At 44.0% G+C, this 21,376-nt stretch overlaps 1 protein-coding gene across 5 annotated transcripts in view; it reads left to right on the forward strand.

Annotated features, from left to right (window-relative positions):
* Window positions 1-21,376, forward strand: part of ASB5 (ankyrin repeat and SOCS box containing 5) — a 118,306-nt gene that overhangs the window by 24,464 nt on the left and 72,466 nt on the right. The window contains exon 1 of one of the 5 annotated variants that reach the window (XM_073643593.1): window positions 2,360-2,594. The exons of the other annotated variants lie outside the window; for them this stretch is intronic. Coding sequence (XP_073499694.1) covers window positions 2,402-2,594 — 193 coding nt within the window. The 5' untranslated portion in view covers window positions 2,360-2,401. Of the gene's footprint in view, window positions 1-2,359; window positions 2,595-21,376 lie in introns of those variants that run through there. 5 annotated transcript variants of the gene reach the window in all.

The following is a 21,376-nucleotide window of genomic DNA, read 5'->3' on the forward strand; positions in this document are numbered from 1 at the left end:
AATTTGGGGTTCTGTTTTGAAACAAAAGTGTGTCATCAAAAGAATTTCTTAAGATTTGGCAAGTACATGATTCTTACCATTTTTTTTGTGAATTCTCCCCCTGTATTTTATATGTGAAGGTAATGTACAATAAACAATTATATTGTGGTACCGTTTTAGCCAGAAAAATCGATGTAAATACATTTATGCCCAAAGATGACAAAAGTATTCTCGAAGTGATACCTTTATTGGCTAACCAGAGCAAAATATATATTTGCAAGCTTTCAGAGCACAGAGCCTCCTTAAATTCATTTGTAATCCTGCCTGAAGATGGGGATTCTGTGCTCTGAAAGCTCACAAATACAGTACAGACCAAAAGTTTGGACACACATCATTTAAAGATTTTTCTGTATTTTCATGACTATGAAAATTGTACATTGACACCGAAGGCATCAAAACTATGAATTAACACATGTGGAATTATATACTTAACAAAAAAGTATGAAATAACTGAAAATATGTCTTATATTCTAGGTTCTTCAAAGTAGCCACCTTTTGCTTTGATGACTGCTTTGCACACTCTTGGCATTCTATTGATGAGCTTCAAGAGGTAGTCAACGGAAATGGTTTTCACTTCACAGGTGTGCCCTGTCAGGTTTAATAAGTGGGATTTTTTGCCTTATAAATGGGGTTGGGACCATCAATTGTGTTGTGCAGAAGTCAGGTGGATACACAGCTGATAGTCCTACTGAATAGACTGTTAGAATTAGTATTATGGCAAGAAAAAAACAGCTAAGTAAAGAAAAATAAGTGGCCATCATTACTTTAAGAAATGAAGGTCAGTCAGTCAGAAAAATTGGGAAAACTTTGAAAGTGTCCCCAAGTGCAGTTGCAAAAACCATCAAGCGCTACAAAGAAACTGGCTCACATGAGGACTGCCCCAGGAAAGGAAGACCAAGAGTCACCTCTGCTTCTGAGGATAAGTTTATCCGAGTCACCAGCCTCAGAAATCGCAGTTTAACAGCAGCTCAGATTAGAGACCAGGTCAATGCCACACAGAGTTCTAGCAGCAGACACATCTCTACAACAACTGTTAAGAGGAGACTTTGTGCAGCAGGCCTTCATGGTAAAATAGCTGCTAGGAAACCACTGCTAAGGACAGGCAACAAGCAGAAGAGACTTGTTTGGGCTAAAGAACACAAGGAATGGACATTAGACACGTGGAAATCTGTGCTTTGGTCTGATGAGTCCAAATTTGAGATCTTTGGTTCCAACCACCGTGTCTTTGTGCGACGCAGAAAAGGTGAACGGATGGACTCTACATGCCTGGTTCCCACCATGAAGCATGGAAGAGGAGGCGTGATGGTGTGGGGGTGCTTTGCTGGTGACACTGTTGGGGATTTATTCAAAATTGAAGGCATACTGAACCCGCATGGCTACCACAGCATCTTGCAGCGGCATGCTATTCCATCCGGTTTACGTTTAGTTGGACCATCATTTATTTTTCAACAGGACAATGACCCCAAACACACCTCCAGGCTGTGTAAGGGCTATTTGACCAAGAAGGAGAGTGATGGGGTGCTACGCCAGATGACCTGGCCTCCACAGTCACCAGACCTGAACCCAATCGAGATTGTTTGGGGTGAGCTGGACTCCAGAGTGAAGGCAAAAGGGCCAACAAGTGCTAAGCATCTCTGGGAACTCCTTCAAGATTGTTGGAAGACCATTTCCGGTGACTACCTCTTGAAGCTCATCAAGAGAATGCCAAGAGTGTGCAAAGCAGTCATCAAAGCAAAAGGTGGCTACTTTGAAGAACCTAGAATATAAGACATATTTTCAGCTGTTTCACACTTTTTTGTTAAGTATATAATTCCACATGTGTTAATTCATAGTTTTGATGCCTTCAGTGTGAATGTACAATTTTCATAGTCAAGAAAATACAGAAAAATCTTTAAATGAGAAGGTGTGTCCAAACTTTTGGTCTGTACTGTATATATTTTGTCCTGGTTAGCCAAGCAAGGTATCACTTCGAGAATACTTTTGTCATCTTTGGGCATAAAAAGTATTAACATCGATATGTGAAGGTAGACATTTTAAAATTGTAATGTATGTGTAGACGCATTGCACGTGCTTAGACTTTATTCACCTCATTACTATGATTAAGGTGACACCAATAATATGAGGCAGCACCTTTAAATAGTTTATTTTCAGTAATAGACTTTGACTTTAGGGAACTGGAAGTGGCCTTGGAAGTTATGCCCAACATAAATAATCCCCATATTTTCAGCAGTAAGCATCATGAGCACCTGGTATCTGATTTCCCAAGTACCAGCTGTTGTGAGCAGCGTCTGGCTGTAGCCATGTGATCCTGTCGACAGTTCAGACCCACTACTAAACAGTGACAAAGACTTCTGCTACAGCTATGACAGAGCTGGAGGAAAAACATTTTGCTGTGCGACTCTCCAATGTCTACTTCACTATCCTGGCACTTTTCTGCTTCAAATTGTTTGTGAAAATCAACCTGGCCATCCTCAGCCATTTCTACATAGTCAGGGAAAATCGTAAAGAAGCTGCACGAATACAAGCAGAATTCTACACTGTGACCCAAGGACAAGGTACTGGACCCATTATACCCTGGTTATGCTAGTGATCGGTGTACATGCATTTTGGCATTTCTCCAACTACAATAAGTCTGTATGGCTGTTAGCGGAGTGTGAAATGATCAACTTGGTGATCAAGCCACAATTAGGAACTATGATCTGTCTGGCAAGTACGAAAATACTATGAAATGATACAAACACTTTAGAAACTACACTTTATCCTCATGACTGTATATTAACCATATATATAAGAACAATAAAGATGAATATTGCACCAATATGAACAGGTTAGTTTTGTAGCCTACAAAATAATTACAATATTTTTCAATGAATATGTTTACATTTCTGCAATTACTGACCAAGTAGAATTACATTCTGGTTATATTTTACAAGGCTTATCCATTTGTCTAAACAGCTATTGACACAGCAAATACAAATATGCACAAATATATCAATATTTCAATGGTAGATGACATTGGGTGATGATCTTGTTTATTTTGTGCAGTGCCAGGTTGATGGCTTTCACCGGAGACTTTATATTTACTAGGCAGAGTTGCTTATTTTGTTGTCTTTGGATACAGCTCCATTTCGCACTTTATAACACACATACAGGTGTCTCTCACAAAATTAGAATATCATCAAAAAGTTAATTTATTTCAGTTCTTCAATACAAAAAGTGAAACTCATATATTATATAGAGTCATTACTAACAGGGTGATCTATTTCAAGTGTTTATTTCTGTTAATGTTGATGATTATGGCTTACAGCCAATGAAAACACAGAAGTCATTATCTCAGTAAATTAGAATAATTAGCAAAAAACATCTGCTAAGGCTTCCTACGCGTTTAAAAAGGTCCCTTAGTCTGTTTCAGTAGGGTCCACAATCATGGGGAAGACTGCTGACTTGACAGATGTCCAGAAGGCAGTCATTGACACACTCCACAAGGAGGGTAATCCACAAAAGGTCAATGCTAAAGAAGCTGGCTGTTCACAGAGTGCTGTATCCAAGCATATTAATGGAAAGTTGAGTGGAAGAAAAAAGTAGTAGAAAAAGGTGCACAAGCAACCAGGATAACCGCAGCCTTGAAAGGATTGTTAAGAAAAGGCCATTCAAACATTTAGGGGAGATTGAAATGGAGTGGACTGCTGCTGGAGTCATTACTTCAAGAGCCACCACACACAAACGTATCCAGGACATGGGCTACAAGTGTCACATTCCTTGTGTCAAGCCACTCATGACCAATAGACCACGCCAGAAGCGTCTTATCTGGACCAAGGAGATAAAGACCTGGACTGTTGCTCAGTGGTCCAAGGTGTTGTTTTCAGATGAAAGTAAATTTTGCATTTCATTTGGAAATCAAGGTCCCAGAGTCTGGAGGAAGAGTGGAGCGGAACACAATCCAAGCTGCTTGAGGTCTAGTGTGAAGTTTCCACAATCCGTGATGGTTTGGGGAGCCATGTCATCTGCTGGTGTAGGTCCACTGTGTTTTATCAAGACCAAAGTCAGCGAAGCCGTCTACCAGGAAATTTTAGAGCACTTCATGCTTCCCTCTGCCGAAAAGCTTTTTGGTGATGGAAATTTCATTCTCCAGCAGGACTTGGCACCTGTCCACACTGCCAAAAGTACCAATACCTGGTTTAAAAACAACAGTATCACTGTGCTTGATTGGCCAGCAAACTCGCCTGACCTTAACCCCATAGAGAATCTATGGGGTATTGTCAAGAGGAAGATGAGAGACACCAGCCCCAGCAATGCAAACGAGCTGAAGGCTGCTATCAAAGCAACTTGGGCTTCCATAACACCTCAGCAGTGCCACAGGCTGATCGCCTCCTTGCCACGCAGCATTGATGCAGTAATTGATGCAAAAGGAGCCCCGACCAAGTATTGAGTGCATTTACTGAACATACATTTCAGTAGGACAACATTTTGGATTTTAAAAACATTTTTCAAGCTGTTGTTATAAAGTATTCTAATTTACTGAGATAATGACTTTTGTGTTTTCATTGGCTGTAAGTCATAATCATCAACATTAACAGAAATAAACGCTTGAAATAGATCACTCTGTAATGACATATATTATATATAGAGTTTCACTTTTTGTATTGAAGAACTGAAATAAATTAACTGTTTGATGATATTCTAATTTTGTGAGAAGCACCGGTATATCTACCCAATAGTTCTGTCTTGTATTTTTGGGCGCTGTAGGTAAAATTGACTTTGAAGTAATAGTGATACTAGGATTACATTTCAACCAGATAGTGGAAAAACTGTCTAAATGTGGATGAAATTTAAAGATTTACAATCCTTGTGTTACTTGTTTATCCTACTATAAAATATGAATATTTTTTAGTTGATTCTTCCAGATTTGTTATCTTATTTTTCTGTGATATACAGTACAGACCAAAAGTTTGGACACACCTTCTCATTTAAAGATTTTTCTGTATTTTCATGACTATGAAAATTGTACATTCACACTGAAGGCATCAAAACTATGAATTAACACATGTGGAATTATATACTTAGCAAAAAAGTGTGAAACAACTGAAAATATGTCTTATATTCTAGGTTCTTCAAAGTAGCCACCTTTTGCTTTGATGACTGCTTTGCACACTCTTGGTATTCTCTTGATGAGCTTCAAGAGGTAGTCACCGGAAATGGTCTTCCAACAATCTTGAAGGAGTTCCCAGAGATGCTTAGCACTTGTTGGCCCTTTTGCCTTCACTCTGCGGTCCAGCTCATCCCAAACCATCTCGATTGGGTTTAGGTCTGGTGACTGTGGAGGCCAGGTCATCTGGTGTAGCACCCCATCACTCTCCTTCTTGGTCAAATAGCCCTTACACAGCCTGGAGGTGTGTTTGGGGTCATTGTCCTGTTGAAAAATAAGTGATGGTCCAACTAAACGTAAACCAGATGGAATAGTATGCCGCTGCAAGATGTTGTGGTAGCCATGCTGGTTCAGTATGCCTTCAATTTTTAATAAATCCCCAACAGTGTCACAAACAAAGCACACCCACACCATCACACCTCCTCCTCCATGCTTCACGGTGGGAACCAGGCATGTAGAGTCCATCCGTTCACCTTTTCTGCGTCGCACAAAGACACGATGGTTGGAACCAAAGATCTCGAATTTGGACTCATCAGACCAAAGCACAGATTTCCACTAGTCTAATGTCCATTCCTTGTGTTCTTTAGCCCAAACAAGTCTCTTCTGCTTGTTGCCTGTCCTTAGCAGTGGTTTTCTAGCAGCTATTTTACCATGAAGGCCTGCTGCACTAAGTCTCCTCTTAACAGTTGTTGTAGAGATGTGTCTGCTGCTAGAACTTTGTGTGCCATTGACCTGGTCTCTAATCTGAGCTGCTGTTAACCTGTGATTTCTGAGGCTGGGGACTTATATACTTATCCTCAGAAGCAGAGGTGACTCTTGGTCTTCCTTTCCTGGGGCAGTCCTCATGTGAGCCAGTTTCTTTGTAGCGCTTGATTGTTTTTGCAACTGCACTTGGGGACACTTTCAAAGTTTGCCCAATTTTTCGCACTGACTGACCTTCATTTCTTAAAGTAATGGTGGGCACTCATTTTTCTTTACTTAGAATTTGTATTATGCCAAGAAAAAAGCAGCTCACAGTCTATTCAGTAGGACTATCAGCTGTGTATCCACCTGACTTCTGTACAACACAACTGATGGTCCCAACCCCATTTATAAGGCAAGAAATCCCACTTATTAAACCTGACAGGGCACACCTGTGAAGTGAAAACCATTTCTGGTGACTACCTCTTGAAGCTCATCAAGAGAATTCCAAGAATGTGCAAAGCAGTCATCAAAGCAAAAGGTGGCTACTTTGAAGAACCTAGAATATAAGACATATTTTCAGTTATTTCACACTTTTTTGTTAAGTATATAATTCCACATGTGTTTATTCATAGTTTTGATGCCTTCAGTGTGAATGTACAATTTTCATAGTCATGAAAATACAGAAAAATCTTTAAATGAGGTGTGTACAAACTTTTGGTCTGTACTGTATATTGCTTATCAATTTTATTTTATAATTGTAGCAGTTTTCTGGTTTTTGGAAATAATCACAAATCCAATGATCATTTGATTGAACAGTGTGGGTCCGACTATGAGGACCCCCACAAAGCACCTTGTGTCTTCCTTTCTCCACGGGCCTCAAGACCCCAGTTAGGATTTCAATGGAACAGTCGCTCTATTCAAAGTTTATAGCTCTGATGAATATTGTCAATGTCACGCAAGGTGTGTGAACGACTAAGTGCAACACAAAAGGGAAGGGGGGAAAGGGAGCCCAGACTCTAGGAAAAGGGGGAGTGGAGACCTCCTGGGCTAATCTGATATCACCCTGTCTCCACTAACGTCCCTATATTGGTTCCTCACCCATCGCCACACGCGAATCTAAACCCTGAATTTCCCTAGCGCTTGGCCCTGGATGGGGGGGAGGTGAACACAGGTCGATCCCCACTAATGACTAAAGAAAACAAAGACAAACAGGGCGGAAAGTAGCTTAGCTTTAGCCGACTTCAGAGAGATAACTTCAAGAATCCTCCTAGCACCACAGAGGAATATAGCAGTCTGAGAGCTCCAAGCACTCATAAGGAAACGTGCTGCTGCAAAGTAAAACTATTTAAACACCCATGCCAGGATGTCAATTAGCAGGAAGGAGGGAGTCACTGGGTCCTAGAGTGAAACAGCTAAGAAGGTGTCTGTAATGCCAAACGAAGATATCTTCTACAACCAACTGCAGGGCGACTGCCTGTCACATCTGACACACCCATGACAGTAGCCCCCCCCCTCTTCGAGTGGCCTCCGGGCACTTAGGACCAGGTTTCTCAGGGTAACAGGTGTGAAATGAACAAACCAACCTGGGCATTTTCACCTCTGATGCTGAAACCCACATCCTCTCCTCTGGACCATAACTCTTCCAGTGCACCAAGTATTGTAGAGAACGATGTTGAAGACGAGAATCTGCAATCCTCGAAATCTGAAACTCCAGATTACCATCAACCATTACTGGGGGTGGTGGTAGAGGTGAGGGCTCAAGAGGTTCCACAGACTTCTTGAGTAAGGACCTGTGGAAAACATTTTCAAGCTTAAGGGCCTGAGGAAGCTCAAGACGAAACGCTGCTGGGTTAATGACGGCGGTTATTTTATAGGGACCAAAAACCTAGGTCCCAACTTCAAAGAAGTAACTTTCAATCTTATATTCCTGGTAGACAACCACACAAAGTCATTCACTTTCAGGTCCGGACCTGGCAAGCGTTTTCTGTCAGCCATATGTTTATACATCTCTCCCATGATCTTTAAATTACTCAGAACCCCCTGCCACACTGAGAGCGACGAAGCAAAACGTTCCTTCTTAGGAACTCCCCTATCTCCTCCCCCACTAAAGGTACCAATCTGTGGATGATAACCGTATGCACCAAAGAACCATGACCTGCCAGTGGATTCTTGATGATGATTATTAATGGCAAATTCTGCCAGTGGTAAGTAGGATGCCCAATCCTTCTGATTTTCGGAGATGAAACACCTGAGGTAGGTCTCCAAATTCTGATTAACGCACTCGGTCTGTCCATACAACTGAGGGTGGAAGGCAGAGGAAAAGGACAGCTGCCCCCCCAGTCGAGAGCATAATGCTTCCAGAACTTGGAAATAAACTGGGTTCCCTGATCTGACACCACATTGGAGGGAACCCTGTGAAGCTTCACAATCTCATTTATGAACACCTGAGCAATTCTTATGGCATTTGGAAATGCAGGTAATGCGACGAAGTGAACCATTTTACTGAACCTATCTACAACAACCAGAACCACCGTTTTGCCTGCAGAAACCAGTAGGTCAGTAATAAATCCATGGACAAGTGTGCCCACGGCCTACTAGGGATAGGTAGCGGAAGAAGAGTACCAGACGGACGGGTATGCAAAACCTTAGAATGCGCGCAAATACTTTAAGCAGATACGTGTTCAATCACATCCCAATGCAACCCCGACCACCAAAAATGAGAGAGAGGAGGTCGGCGGTTGCCTTGCCACCTGGATGATCAGCATGCACAGAGTTATGTTGTTCCTTAATTATTTTGCGGCACAGATTAGATGGTACAAATAACCTTCCTGAAGGGCAGGAGCGTCCCCCTGAGCCTCCAACACCTCACCCTCCAGTTCAGGATATAATGCCGAAATGACTACCCCCTTCTGTAATATCGGGGCAGGGTTCTCATGGTCACCGTCAACAGAGACGCTCCGATACAAAGCATCAGCCTTGACATTTTTGACTCCTGTGCGAAAAGTGACAACAAAATTGAACCTAGTAAAAAACAGGGACCATCTGACTTGCCTAGGGTTGAGACATTTAGCTGACTGGCCCACTCCAACCAATGTCGCCATTCTTCGAACGCCAATTTGATCGCCAAAAGTTCCCTGTTACCCGCAACATAATTTCTCTCAGCCGAAGACAATTTTTTAGAAAAGGCGCATGGACGCCATTTACCAGGAGACGGACCCTGAGACAGCACAGCCTCAAACCCCACATCCGACGCATCAACTTCCACAATAAAGGATTGGGAAACATCAGGTTGATTGAGTATTGGTGCAGTGGCAAAATAATTCTTTAAGGAAGAAAAAGCCCGGAGGGAGGCATCCGACCATTTGGAAAAATCAAACCCCTTCTTAGTCATGTCGGGTTTCACAATTACTGAGTAATTTTGGAAGAATTTCCGGTAAAAATTAGTAAAGCCCAGAAAACATTGTAGAGCTTTCAGCTTCTTGGGACGGTCCCAATCAAAGACTGCACGGATCTTCTCCGGATCCATCCAAAAACCCGAAGATGACAACAATTACCCCAAAAACTGCACCTTGTGAATGGCGAAAACACATTATGCCAAACTAGAAAAAAGTTTGTTATTCCTTAATATCTGGAGCACCTGTTTAACATGCCCCCAATGTGTCTCAAAATCAGGTGAGTAATCATCCAGATAGACCACCACAAACCACCCCACCAAATGATGGAAAATATAAGTTATGAAATGCTGGAATACCACAGGTGCATTGGTCAAACCGAAAGGCATAACCAGACTCTCGAAGTGCCCTTCAGGGGTATTGAACGCTGTTTTCCATTTGTCCCCTTCTCTGATTCTAACCAGATTGTAGGCTCCCCTTAAATCCAACTTGGAGAATACTTAGCTCCTACAACCTGGCTGAACAAATCAGGAATCAAAGGAAGAGGGTATGGATCTTGGATGATAATTTGATTTAATTCTCAGAAATCTAAGCAGGGACGTAGACCACCATCTTTTTTCTTCACAAAGAAGAACCCTGCCACAGTCTGGACTTCAGAGGTTTAGCTCTGGGGGTCAGGTTAATAGGACAGCCATATGCACGATGAGGAGGTAAATCCTGATACCCTCTCTCGGAAAAAACATCCTCAAAACCAGCCAGAAAAGCAGGTAATATTTCCATAGAGACTGTAGCAAGGGAAATATCTAAACAGTTTTCATGGCAGTAATCTCCCTATTCAATAATCTCCCCGGCTTGCCAATCTACCAACGGATTATGCTTCACCAGCCAGGGTAGACCCAAAACAATTGGGCTGGGAAGACTGTCCAGGACATAGCAAGGGGTTATTTCACAATGAACTGACCCCACCCTCAGTTTTACATTATGTACAATCTGATTAAATGCTTTCTGTGCAAGTAGCGCCGATTCGATGGCAAAGATGGAAATAGGCTTAGCTAAAGTACAGCAAGCAAGACCATGAGTTTTCACAAACTCAGCATCAATCATGCTGACTCTGGCTCCACTGTCAACAAACACAGAAATTATCTCGGTTTTGCTCTCTAGCACCACCTTTGCTGTCAAGACAAACCGGGAACTGCAGGTAGGCGACAAATGCACCCCTTGCTTATCCAACTCCAGACTACCAAGAGTTAATCGAGTCTCCTTTTGCCTAGGAAATGAAGGACAAGTCTCAATAAAATATCCCTTTTCCCACAAAAAAAATCCGCCTTTTTTCTTGCGAATCTCCGGGGAAATGTATGATGTAAAGGCACCCCCTAACTGCATGGGTTCCTCCACCTCCCCCAGTACTGGTTCACCGCCAGATCGCTCCCCCGGCAGAAGTACATAACCCCGACAAGAATGTCCCGGAGAAGGTCGTCTCACCTGTCTATCCTAAAGGCCTCTATCAAGATGTATGGCCAATGACATGGCAACCTCAAAGGACTGAGTGGTTTCGTATACTGCCAAGGCATCTTTCTACCTTTCAGAAAGACCCTCACAAAATTGGCTTCTAAGGGCTGAGTCATTCCATTTAGAATCCGTTGCCCATCTACGGAATTCAGAACTGTACGTCTCCACTAACCGATTCCCCTGCTGAAGGCGACGTAGTCTATACTGAGCCAAGATGACTCGGTCAGGGTCATCATATATGAGGGCCAGAGCATCGAAAAACTGCTCTACAGACTGGAGGCAAACTGAATCCTATGGTAAAGAAAACACCCAGGGCTGAGGATCTCCCTGCAGTAGAGAGATCACAATTCCTACTCGTTGCTCCTCACTTCCGGAGGAGTAAATGTGAAGTTTAAAATACAGTTTGCAGGCCTCCTTGAATACAAAAAACTTGTCTCTACCTAATGGCAACCTGTCTGGGTGGGCAACCTTGGGTTCAGGCTAGACAGGCCTACCTGCAGAGACCCCCACATTAGCAACCTTTAGCCGCTGATGCTGTTGCTGAACCTCACAGCGGAGGTCACTCACCTCCAGAGACAGACCGCGCAGCCGCTCTCCGAGCTCTGCAACTGAACCCATAGCAAGGGAGAAAGAAAAAAAAAACACGCCCGAAAAAAACAAAACACACAATTATACCCAAGTGTCAGTTTTTTTTGTTTTTTTTTCCCTAAATGTGCACGGCAGGTGAAAATGTCAATCAAGGTGTGTGAACGACTTTGTGCAACCCAAAAGAGAAGGGAGAGAGGGAGCCCAGACTCTAGGGAAAGGGGGGAGTGGAGACCTCCTAGGCTGATCTGATATCACCCTGTCTCCACTAACGTCCCTATATTGGTTCCTCACCAATCGCTGCACGCGAACCTAAACCCTGTATTTCCCTAGCGCTTGGCCCTGGGTAGGGAAGGGGGATGAACACTAGTCGATCCCCACTAATGACTAAAGACAACAAGGTAGACAAACATGGGGGAAAGTAGCTTAGCTTTGGCTGACTTCAGAGAGATAACTCCAAGTGTCCTAGCACCACAGAGGAAGATAGCAGTCAGAGCTCCAAGCATTCACAAGGAAACAGGTGAGTATCACCGGCACCTTCCTGCTGCAAAGTGAAACTATTTAAACACCCAGGCCAGGGTGTCAAGTTAGCAGGAAGGAGGTAGCCGCTGGGTCCTAGAGTGAAACAGCTAAGAAGGTGTCTGTATTGCCAAACAAAGATCTTCTACAACCAACTGCTGGGCGACTGTCACATCTGACACACTTGTGACAGTCAAGCTGTGCACTCAGAGAGCGAATCTTAATCAGGCCCATAATATAGCATGTGGAAAAGGATGTCCCCATTATTTCTTCATTATATTTGCTTAAATAGCGCCAATTTATTTTGTATCTTATTACATACATCATCATCAGTGACCCTATTGGGGCTCACAATCTAAATTCCCTATCAGTATGTTCTTAGAGTTGGACGAAGAGCATGGAGAACATACAAACTCTTTGCAGATGTTGTCTTTTTGGGGATTTGAACCCAGTGCCCCAAAACCACCCTTAAAATATTACAATAAATGTAAGCAGTGTGTATAATATTGCTATGTTGAAACAGGAATTCCTGTTTCAACATTTCTACTGAGCGCAGGCAGAGCGCTGATTACAAGTCCCTGGAGTCCTCAGAAGTTGTGGAGGGTGAGCTGTTTTTTTCCTTTTTTCCCTGCATAATATTACTATACCCATGCTGCAAAGGTTTACATACAGCTCTGACATTTACTTGGCAGGCCTTTGAGAATAAAAAACTATTGAAAAAAAACTTTTAGAGCTTAGTTTTCATTTTCTAAAAAGTACTGGAGAACCGTAGCTAGACTTTCCTTCATTAATTTAGTTTTCTGCCCTCATCCTTCACCATACCTCTAAACTTTTAAAGGTAAGAAAGAGGGGCACAAACTGCTGCCCATCTAACATGCAACAGCAGTTTTTATTTTACGCTAAGCCAGTACCCTAACCTTGCCCAGCTCTTTACAAAAGCCCATGACAAATATTACTCATAGTGAAGCCCATTAGTGTCCCTACACGGTATGGTGTCTCTTTAATGACCACCCTTTCATGTCCTACATGCTGCCTCCCCTCATGGTGTGATACCCCTATTGTTTTCTCTACAAACAATATGGCTCCCACAATTCCCCCATACACACAGTATACACAGTGTGCAGAATTATTAGGCAAGTTGTATTTTAGAGGATTATTTTTATTATTGACAACTATGTTCTCAATCAACCCAAAAGACTCATAAATATCCAAGCTTAATGTTTTTGGAAGTTGGAGTGTTTTTTTTTTAGATTTGGCTATCTTAGGAGGATATCTGTTTGTGCAGGTAACTATTACTGTGCAGAATTATTAGGCAACTTAATAAAAACCAAATATAATCCCATCTCACTTGTTTATTTTCAGCAGGTAAACCAATATCAGTGCACAAAACTTAGAAATAAACATTTCTGACATGCAAAAACAAAAACCAAAAAAATTAGTGATGAATATAGCCACCTTTCTTTATGATGACACTCAACAGCCTTCCATCCATAGATTCTGCCAGTTGCTTGATCTTTTTTCAATCAACATTGCGTGCAGCAGCCACCACAGCCTCCCAGACACCCTTCCGAGAGGTGTACTGTTTTCCCTCCCTGTAGATCTCACATTTTATGATGGACCACAGGTTCTCTATGGGGTTCAGATCAGGTGAACAAGGGGGCCATGTCATTATTTTTTCTTCTTTTAGACCTTTACTGGCCTGCCACGCTGTGAAGTAGTTGGATGCATGTGATGGAGCATTGTCCTGCATGAAAATCATGTTTTTCTTGAACGATACCGACTTCTTCCTTACCACTGCTTGAAGAAGTTGTCTTCCAGAAACTGGCAGTAGGTCTGGGAGTTGAGCTTCACTCCATCCTCAACCCTAAAAGGTCCCACAAGTTCATCTTTGATGATACCAGCCCATACCAATACCCCACCTCCACCTTGCTGGCGTCTGAGTCGGAGTGGAGCTCTCTGCCCTTTATTGATCCAGGCTCTGGGCCATCCATCTGGCCCATCAAGAGTCACGCTCATTTCATCAGTCCATAAAACCTTTGAAAAATCAGTCTTAAGATATTTCTTGACCCATTCTTGATGTTTTATCTTATGTTTCTTGTTCAAAGGTGGTCATTTTTTAGCCTTCCTTACCTTGGCCATGTCCCTGAGTATCGCACATCTTGTGCTTTTTGATACTCCAGTAACGTTGCAGCTCTGAAATATGGCAAAACTGGTGGCGAATGGCATCTTGGCAGCTTCACGCTTGATTTTCCTCAATTCATGGACAGTTATTTTGCACCTTTTTTGGCCAACACGCTTCTTGCGACCCTGTTGGCTATTTGCCATGAAACGCTTGATTGTTCGGTGATCACGCTTCAGAAGTTTGGAAATTTCAAGACTGCTGCATCCCTCTGCAAGACATCTCACAATTTTGGACTTTTCAGAGCCCGTCAAATCTCTCTTCTGACCCATTTTGCCAAAGGAAAGGAAGTTGCCTAATAATTAAGCACACCTTATATAGGGTGTTGATGTCATTAGACAACACCCCTCCTCATTACAGAGATGCACATCACCAGATTTACTTAATTGGTAGTTGGCTCTCAAGCCTATGCAGCTTGGAGTAGGACAACATGTATAAAAAGAATCAAAGTGATCAAAATACGCATTTGCCTAATAATTCTGCACGCGGTGTAATGTCCTCACATCCCAAAACACAGAATATGCCTTCTACCCTCCACAAAGAGTATGATGCCCTACACAACCCACTGAGCACACTGTAATGCCCATCACAGTATCCCTCATACAGTTTGATGCCCCTACAGCCCCCCCACACACGGTATGATGCCCACATAACCTTTTACACAGTAGGATTGCCCAAACAGTCTCCTCATCTGGACAGTATAATGCCTCCATATTCCCCCCCAACACATTATGATGCCCCTGCAGCCCTCAAATTACACAATATGATGCCCCCGAAGCCTCACACACAAAATGATGTTCAACACAGTCCCCTCCATACAATATGATGCCACAAAGCCCCCACCACACAGTTTCAAGTTTCATTGTGAGTTTTTCTTTAACAGACGGGTACCAACTATATAGTCTCTGTTGTGACCGTGTCACTGGTTTTATATGTGAGGGGAGGTATATGTCACTCAGGATGCTCTCCTGTGTGAACTAAGACCTACTTTATTTCTGCCAGCATGTTATATGCTGTTGGGTTTACTCTGTTAAAGGGTGTGTGGTTTTATGGGAATGGCAAAGAGGGCGGGACGCCATTCCCCTTACCTCCCCTCAGGGTGTGGCTGAGCAATGTGTAAAAGCTCAGTCCTTTTTTTCTCTCTGGAGTGTGTTCTGGAGAGCTAGGTCTCCAGACAGTGTTGTGGAAGCTGCAGAGCTTTTCACAAGGACTTTGCCAGTGCAGTTTGTGCTACCGAGAGCTGTCAGAACCCTGCTCACCTATGGACTGAGCTATATTTTGTTTTGTTTTCCCGTTTAACCCAAAAAGGGGTCTTGTTTATTTTTCCTGTGGAGCCCTGCATGAGTTTATGCAAAATAATAAACCAGCAGAAAGGTAACCTGAGAACATGTGTCCTGAGTCTGCCTCCGAGATATACAAGCGAGTCGTCCTGCCACAGTTGGTGTGAGAGTGCGTGCAGGATTCCAGGAACACGTGTACCTGCCACAAAGACCGGTGGATGTCCTGGGTGAAGGCCGGCAGCCAGCCAAAGAAGTCTGGCAGCATGGAGGAGCTCTTTAAGCACCTGGTCCAGAGCCAGCAGAACATGCAGCAAGGCCGACCTCCATGAGTTAGATATGTCCAGAGAGAACTTTGGGACTGCTCAAGTTCGAGAACTGACCTTAAAGGGGGCGTTCCACCAGGTTACTGTATGTAATGGGGTTTCCCAAGAGCCGGGGGCCAACACCAGATTCCCCCACTGTGCAGGGGGAGTTGCTATATCGGGTGTCCAAACTAAGGGGCGGTGAGATAGTGAAACAGCTGTTAATGCCGGGGCCATACAGACGGAGAGTACTAGATATGGCCCATTCACATGTTCTGGGGGGACACCTAGGGGTCGAGAAAACTCAGGAGAGGACACTGAGAAGATTTTATTGGCAAGGGTGTTACCGAGAAGTTCAAAACTATTGTAGGTCCTGCCCCTCCTGCCAAATAACCGCTCCCCCTTCCCTCTTCTGTAGCCCCTTAGTCCCACTACATGTGATAGAGGTTCCCTTTGAGAGGATTGCCATGGACCTCATGGTTCCCTTAGTTAAATCAGCTCGGGGTCACCAATATATCCTCGTCGTCGTTGACTATGCGACCCGGTACCCTGAAGAAGTTCCCCTAAGGAACTTGTCCAGTAAAAGTATAGCCCGAGAACTGGTCCATATTTTTGCTCGGACAGGTCTGCCAAAAGAGATTCTGACAGACCAAGGAACCCCCTTCATGAGCAAGGTGATGAAGGAGCTTTGCAGAGTCCTTCAGATAATTCAGATTCGGATCTTGGTTTATCATCCACAGATGGACGGCCTAGTGGAACTCTTCAACAAGACCTTAAAGGCGATGCTCAGGAACGTCGTTGAAAAGCATGGGCAAAACTGGGACTACCTGTTCCCATTTCTGCTTTTCTCGGTCAGAGAAGTTCCTCAAGCCTCCACTGACTTCTCTCCGTTTGAGCTCCTATATGGGCGGCATCCAAGAGGTCTCCTAGACATCGCCAAGGAAATTTGGGAGGCTGAAGTCACGACACACCGGAGTATCACCGAACATGTTGCCCAGTTATAGGTGAGAATGTCGAAGGTGATGCCCATCGTGAACGAACATCTCCAGGAAGCCCAGGCGAGGGTATATAACCAATTGGCGAGACTAAGACAGTTCCAGTCCAGGGACCGTGTTTTGGTGCTAATCCCTACCGTCGAGAGCAAGTTCCTCACCAAATGGCAAGGTCCGTACAAAGTGGAGAAAGTCAGCGAGGTTAATTATAAAGTCCACCAGCCTGGCCGAAGAAAGCCGCATCAAATATATCATGTGAATTGGCTCAAGCCGTGGCGGGACTGGAAACCTGTGGAAACTCCTTGCCTGGGAGTCACACCAGAAGGCAAGGTGGCGGAGGTCACTATTGCAGAGACTCTATCACCGGCCCAGAAGCAACAGTGTCGAGAATTTCTACAGCGGAATCGGGAGCTGTTCTCAGAGTTGCTGGGGCATACTCAGGTGGTAGAGCATGACGTGCTAACAGAGCTGCACGTATGAGTGAATCTGAAGCTCTATCGGATTCCGGAAGCACGCCGGGAGGGGATCTCGGCTGAGGTGAAGAGGATGTTAGACTTCGGGGTGATAGAGGAGTCAATGAGTGGGTGGTCGAGCCCAATCATCCTCGTGCCGAAACCCAATGGAGAATGGAGGTTTTGTAATGACTACCGCCGGCTGAATGAGGTATCCAAGTGTGATGCGTACCCGATGCCCCGCGTCGACGAACTCATCGAGAGGCTTGGACCGGCGAGGTACATCACCACTCTTGACCTGACGAAGGGCTACTGGCAGATCCCTGTGTCCCAGATGGCTAAGGAGAAGACAACTTTCTCAACACCTGATGGGTGTTTTCAATACACGCGGATGCCGTTTAGACTACAGGGGGCGTCAGCCACTTTCCAGAGGGCTATGGATTGGATCCTAGCCCCAAATAAGAAATTTGCCTACCTTGACGACATTGTGGTCTTTAGCCCAGACTGGGCTAGTCACCTACCTAAACTACAGGCCGTTCTGGAGGCGCTAAGGGAGGCGGGATTTACCATAAATCCGAGAAAGTGTGCCATCGGAAAAGAGGCCAAGTACCTGGGCTATGTCGTTGGGAGAGGTGAAATAAAGCTGCAAATCAAGAAAGTGGAGGCAATTCAAACCTGGCCGCAACCGCTCTCGAAGAAGCAGGTGAGAGCGTTCCTGGGAATGGTGGGATATTACCGGCGGTTTATCCCGAATTTTGCCATGATGGCCGCTCCACTAACGGATCTTCTAAAAGGCACCAAATCAACCATGGTGAAATGGACGGGAGAAACGGAGACCGCCTTTCAACAGTTGAAGCTAACACTATGTAAGCAGCCGGTCCTGGTCGCGCCAGACTTTAAGAAAGAATTTGTGGTCCAGACGGACGCTTCAGAGGTTGGTTTAGGGGCTGTACTCTCTCAAGAGATAAATGGGGAAGAACATCCCATTCTCTAGCTGAGCCGAAAGCTGTCCTCCTGCGAGAAGAACTACACCATAGTAGAGAAAGAGTGTTTAGCCATAAAATGGGCCGTGGATACACTGAAATATTACCTACTAGGCCGGAAGTTTAAAATAGTATCAGACCATGCCCCGTTGAGATGGTTGAGGGAGAAGAGGGGTAAAAATGCCAGGGTAACTAGATGGTTCCTAGGGATCCAAGATTTTAACTTTCATGTGGAGCATAGGCATATGAAGTTACATGGGAATGCAGATGAACTAAGACCTACTTTATTTCTGCCAGCATGTTATATGCTGCTGGGTTTACTCTGTTAAAGGGTGTGCGGTTTTATGGGAATGGCAAAGAGGGCGGGACGCCATTCCCCCTACGTCCCCTCAGGGTGTGGCTGAGCAATGTGTAAAAGCTCAGTCCTTTTTTTTTCCTCTGGAGTGTGGTCTGGAGAGGGAAGTCTCCAGATAGTGTCGTGGAAGCTGCAGAGCTTTTCACAAGGACTTTGCCAGTGCAGTTTGTGCTACCGAGAGTGGGCGGAACCCGCTCACCTATGGACTGAGCTATATTTTGTTTTGTTTTCCCGTTTAACCCAAAGGGGTATTGTTTATTTTTCCTGTGGAACCCTGCATGAGTTTATGCAAAATAATAAACCAGCAGAAAGGTAACCCGAGAATGTGTGTCCTCCTGAGTCTGCCTCCGAGAGAGCCGAGCGAGTCGTCCTGCCACACTGTGTATACAGTGAATATAAAAAGTCTACACACTCCTGTTAAAATGTCAGGGTTTTGTCTTGTAAAAAAGAATTATTCCAAGAAGAATCATTTCAGAACTTTTTCCACCTTTGTCGTCACCTATAATCTCTACAATTCAACTGAAAAATAAATTAAATCTCTTCAGCGGAAAAAGAAAAATAAAGAAATTAAATAATGTGATTGCATAAATATGCACATCCTTAAACTAATACTTTGCTGAAGTACTTTTTGAATTTAAGACAGGATTTTCAATTTTCAATTGGATTCAGGTCTATGTTTTGGCTGGGCCATTCCAAAACTTTGATCTTCTTCTAGTATTCTAGTAAAGCTATTCTTTTGTTGATTTTGGAGATAGGCTTAGGGTCATTGTAGTGCTGAAAGGTGAAATTCATCTTCAGCCAATGACAAAGTTGTTGAGAAGTACAAGTCATTGTTGGGTTATAAAATAATATCTCCATCTCTGATGACCCCCCATCAAATCCATTATCCACCCCTTAAAGTCAGAACTTTGTAGAGCCTCTTTTTGCGGCAATTACAGCTGCAAGTCACTTTGGATAAGTCTCTATGAGCTCTCCACATCTTGCCACTGGGATTTTTGCCCATTCCTTGAGGCAAAACTGCTCCAGCTCCTTCAAGTTAGATGGTGATTAGCAATCTTCAAGTCTGAATGCAGATTCTCAATTGGATTAAGGTCTGGGCTTTGTCTAGGCCATTCCAAAACATTTACATAATTGCCATTAAACCACTCTTGTTGCTTTAGCTGTATGCCTTGGGTCATTGTCTTGTTGGAGGTGAACCTCCGTACCAGTCTCAAATCACTAACAGACTGAAACAGGTTTTGCTCAAGAATATCCCTGTATTTCGCACCATCCATCTTCCCCTCGACTCTTACCATTTTCCCTGTCTCTGTTGCCAAAACACATCCCCACAGCATGATACTGCCATCACCATGTTTCACTGTGGTGATTGTATTCTTAGAGTGATGAGGTGTGTTGGTTTGGCGATAGACATAGCGTTTACCTTTGTGGCCAAAAAGTTCAATTTTTTTCTCATCTGACCACAGCACCTTCCTCCATACATTTGGGGAGACTCCCACATGCCTTTTGGCAAACTCAAAATGAGCCTTACAATGTTTGTGTGTAAGTAAAAGCTTTTTTCTGCCCAATCTTCTATAAAAGCCACCTCTATGGAGTGTACGGCTTATTGTGGTCGTATGGACAGATACTCCAGTCTGTGCTTGGGAACTCTGCAGCTCCTTCAGAGTTACTTTTGGTCTCTGTGCTGCCTCTCTGATTAATGCACTCCTTGCCCGGGCTGAGAGTTTTGGTGGGCGGCCCTGTCTTGGCAGGTTTGTTGTGGTACCATGTTCTTTCCATTTGATGATAATGGGTTTGATGGTGCTCCAAGGAAACATCAGAGATTGAGATATTTTTTTATAACCCAACCCTGACTAGTACTTCTCAACAACTTTGTCCCTGACTAGTTTGGAGATCTCTTTGGTCTTCATGGTGTTGTTTGGTTAGTGGTACCTCTTCCTTAATGGTATTGCAGCCTCTGTGGCCTTTCAGAAAAGGTATGTATTTACTGACAGACCATGTGACACTTAAATTGCACACTGGTGGACTTCCATTCACTAAGCATGTGATTTATTATTATTATTAATTTATATAGCACCATTGATTCCATGGCGCTGTACATAAGAAGGGGTTACATACCAAATATAGATATCACTTAAGTAAACAAACTAACAATGATAGAACGGTATGGAGGGAAGAGGTCCTTGCCCTTGCGGGCTTACATTCTACAGGAATGGGGAAGGAGACAGTAGGTTGAGGGTTTGCAATAGCTCCGGTGTTGTGGGTGGCAGCAAGCAAGGTCATGGTAGGCTGTAAGCTTGTTTGAAGAGATGGGTTTTCAGGTTCCGTCTGAAGGATCCAGGTGTGGTGGATAATCGGACATGTTGAGGTACAGAACTCCATAGGACAGGGGATATTCGGGAGAAATCTTGGAGGCGATTGCGTGAGGAACAAATAAGTGTGGAGGAGAGAAGGAGGTCTTGGGAGGACCGGAGGTTACATGAGGGAATATATCGGGAGATTAGTTCAGAGATGTACGGAGGAGAGAGGTTATGGATAGCTTTGTAGGTCAGTGTTAGTAGTTTGAACTGGATACGCTGGTGAAATGGGAGCCAGTGAAGGGATTCGCAAAGGGAGGTAGCAGAGGAGTAGCGAGGTGAGAGATGAACCAGTCGTGCAGCAAAGTTGATGATGGACTGTTGGGGTGCGAGAGTGTTAGCAGGTGGGCCACAGAGGAGGATGTTGCAATTGTTGAGGTGGGAGATGATGAGGGCATGCACCGGCAGTTTAGTAGATTGAGGGTTGAGGAAAGGACGGATTCTGGAAATATTTTTGAGCTGGAGGTGACGGGAGGTGGCGAGAGCTTGGATGTGGGGTTTGAAGGACAGGGCAGAGTCAAGGGTTATTCTGAGGCAGCGGATTGTCGGTACTGCGGAAAGTGATGTAATTTATTGTGATAGAAAGATCAGGTGGGAAAGAAATG

This window comes from Phyllobates terribilis, unplaced genomic scaffold (assembly GCF_046119375.1).
Source record: "Phyllobates terribilis strain yellow unplaced genomic scaffold, ASM4611937v1 Scaffold_1__5_contigs__length_1240528914, whole genome shotgun sequence".
Taxonomy (NCBI): Eukaryota; Metazoa; Chordata; class Amphibia; order Anura; family Dendrobatidae; genus Phyllobates; species Phyllobates terribilis.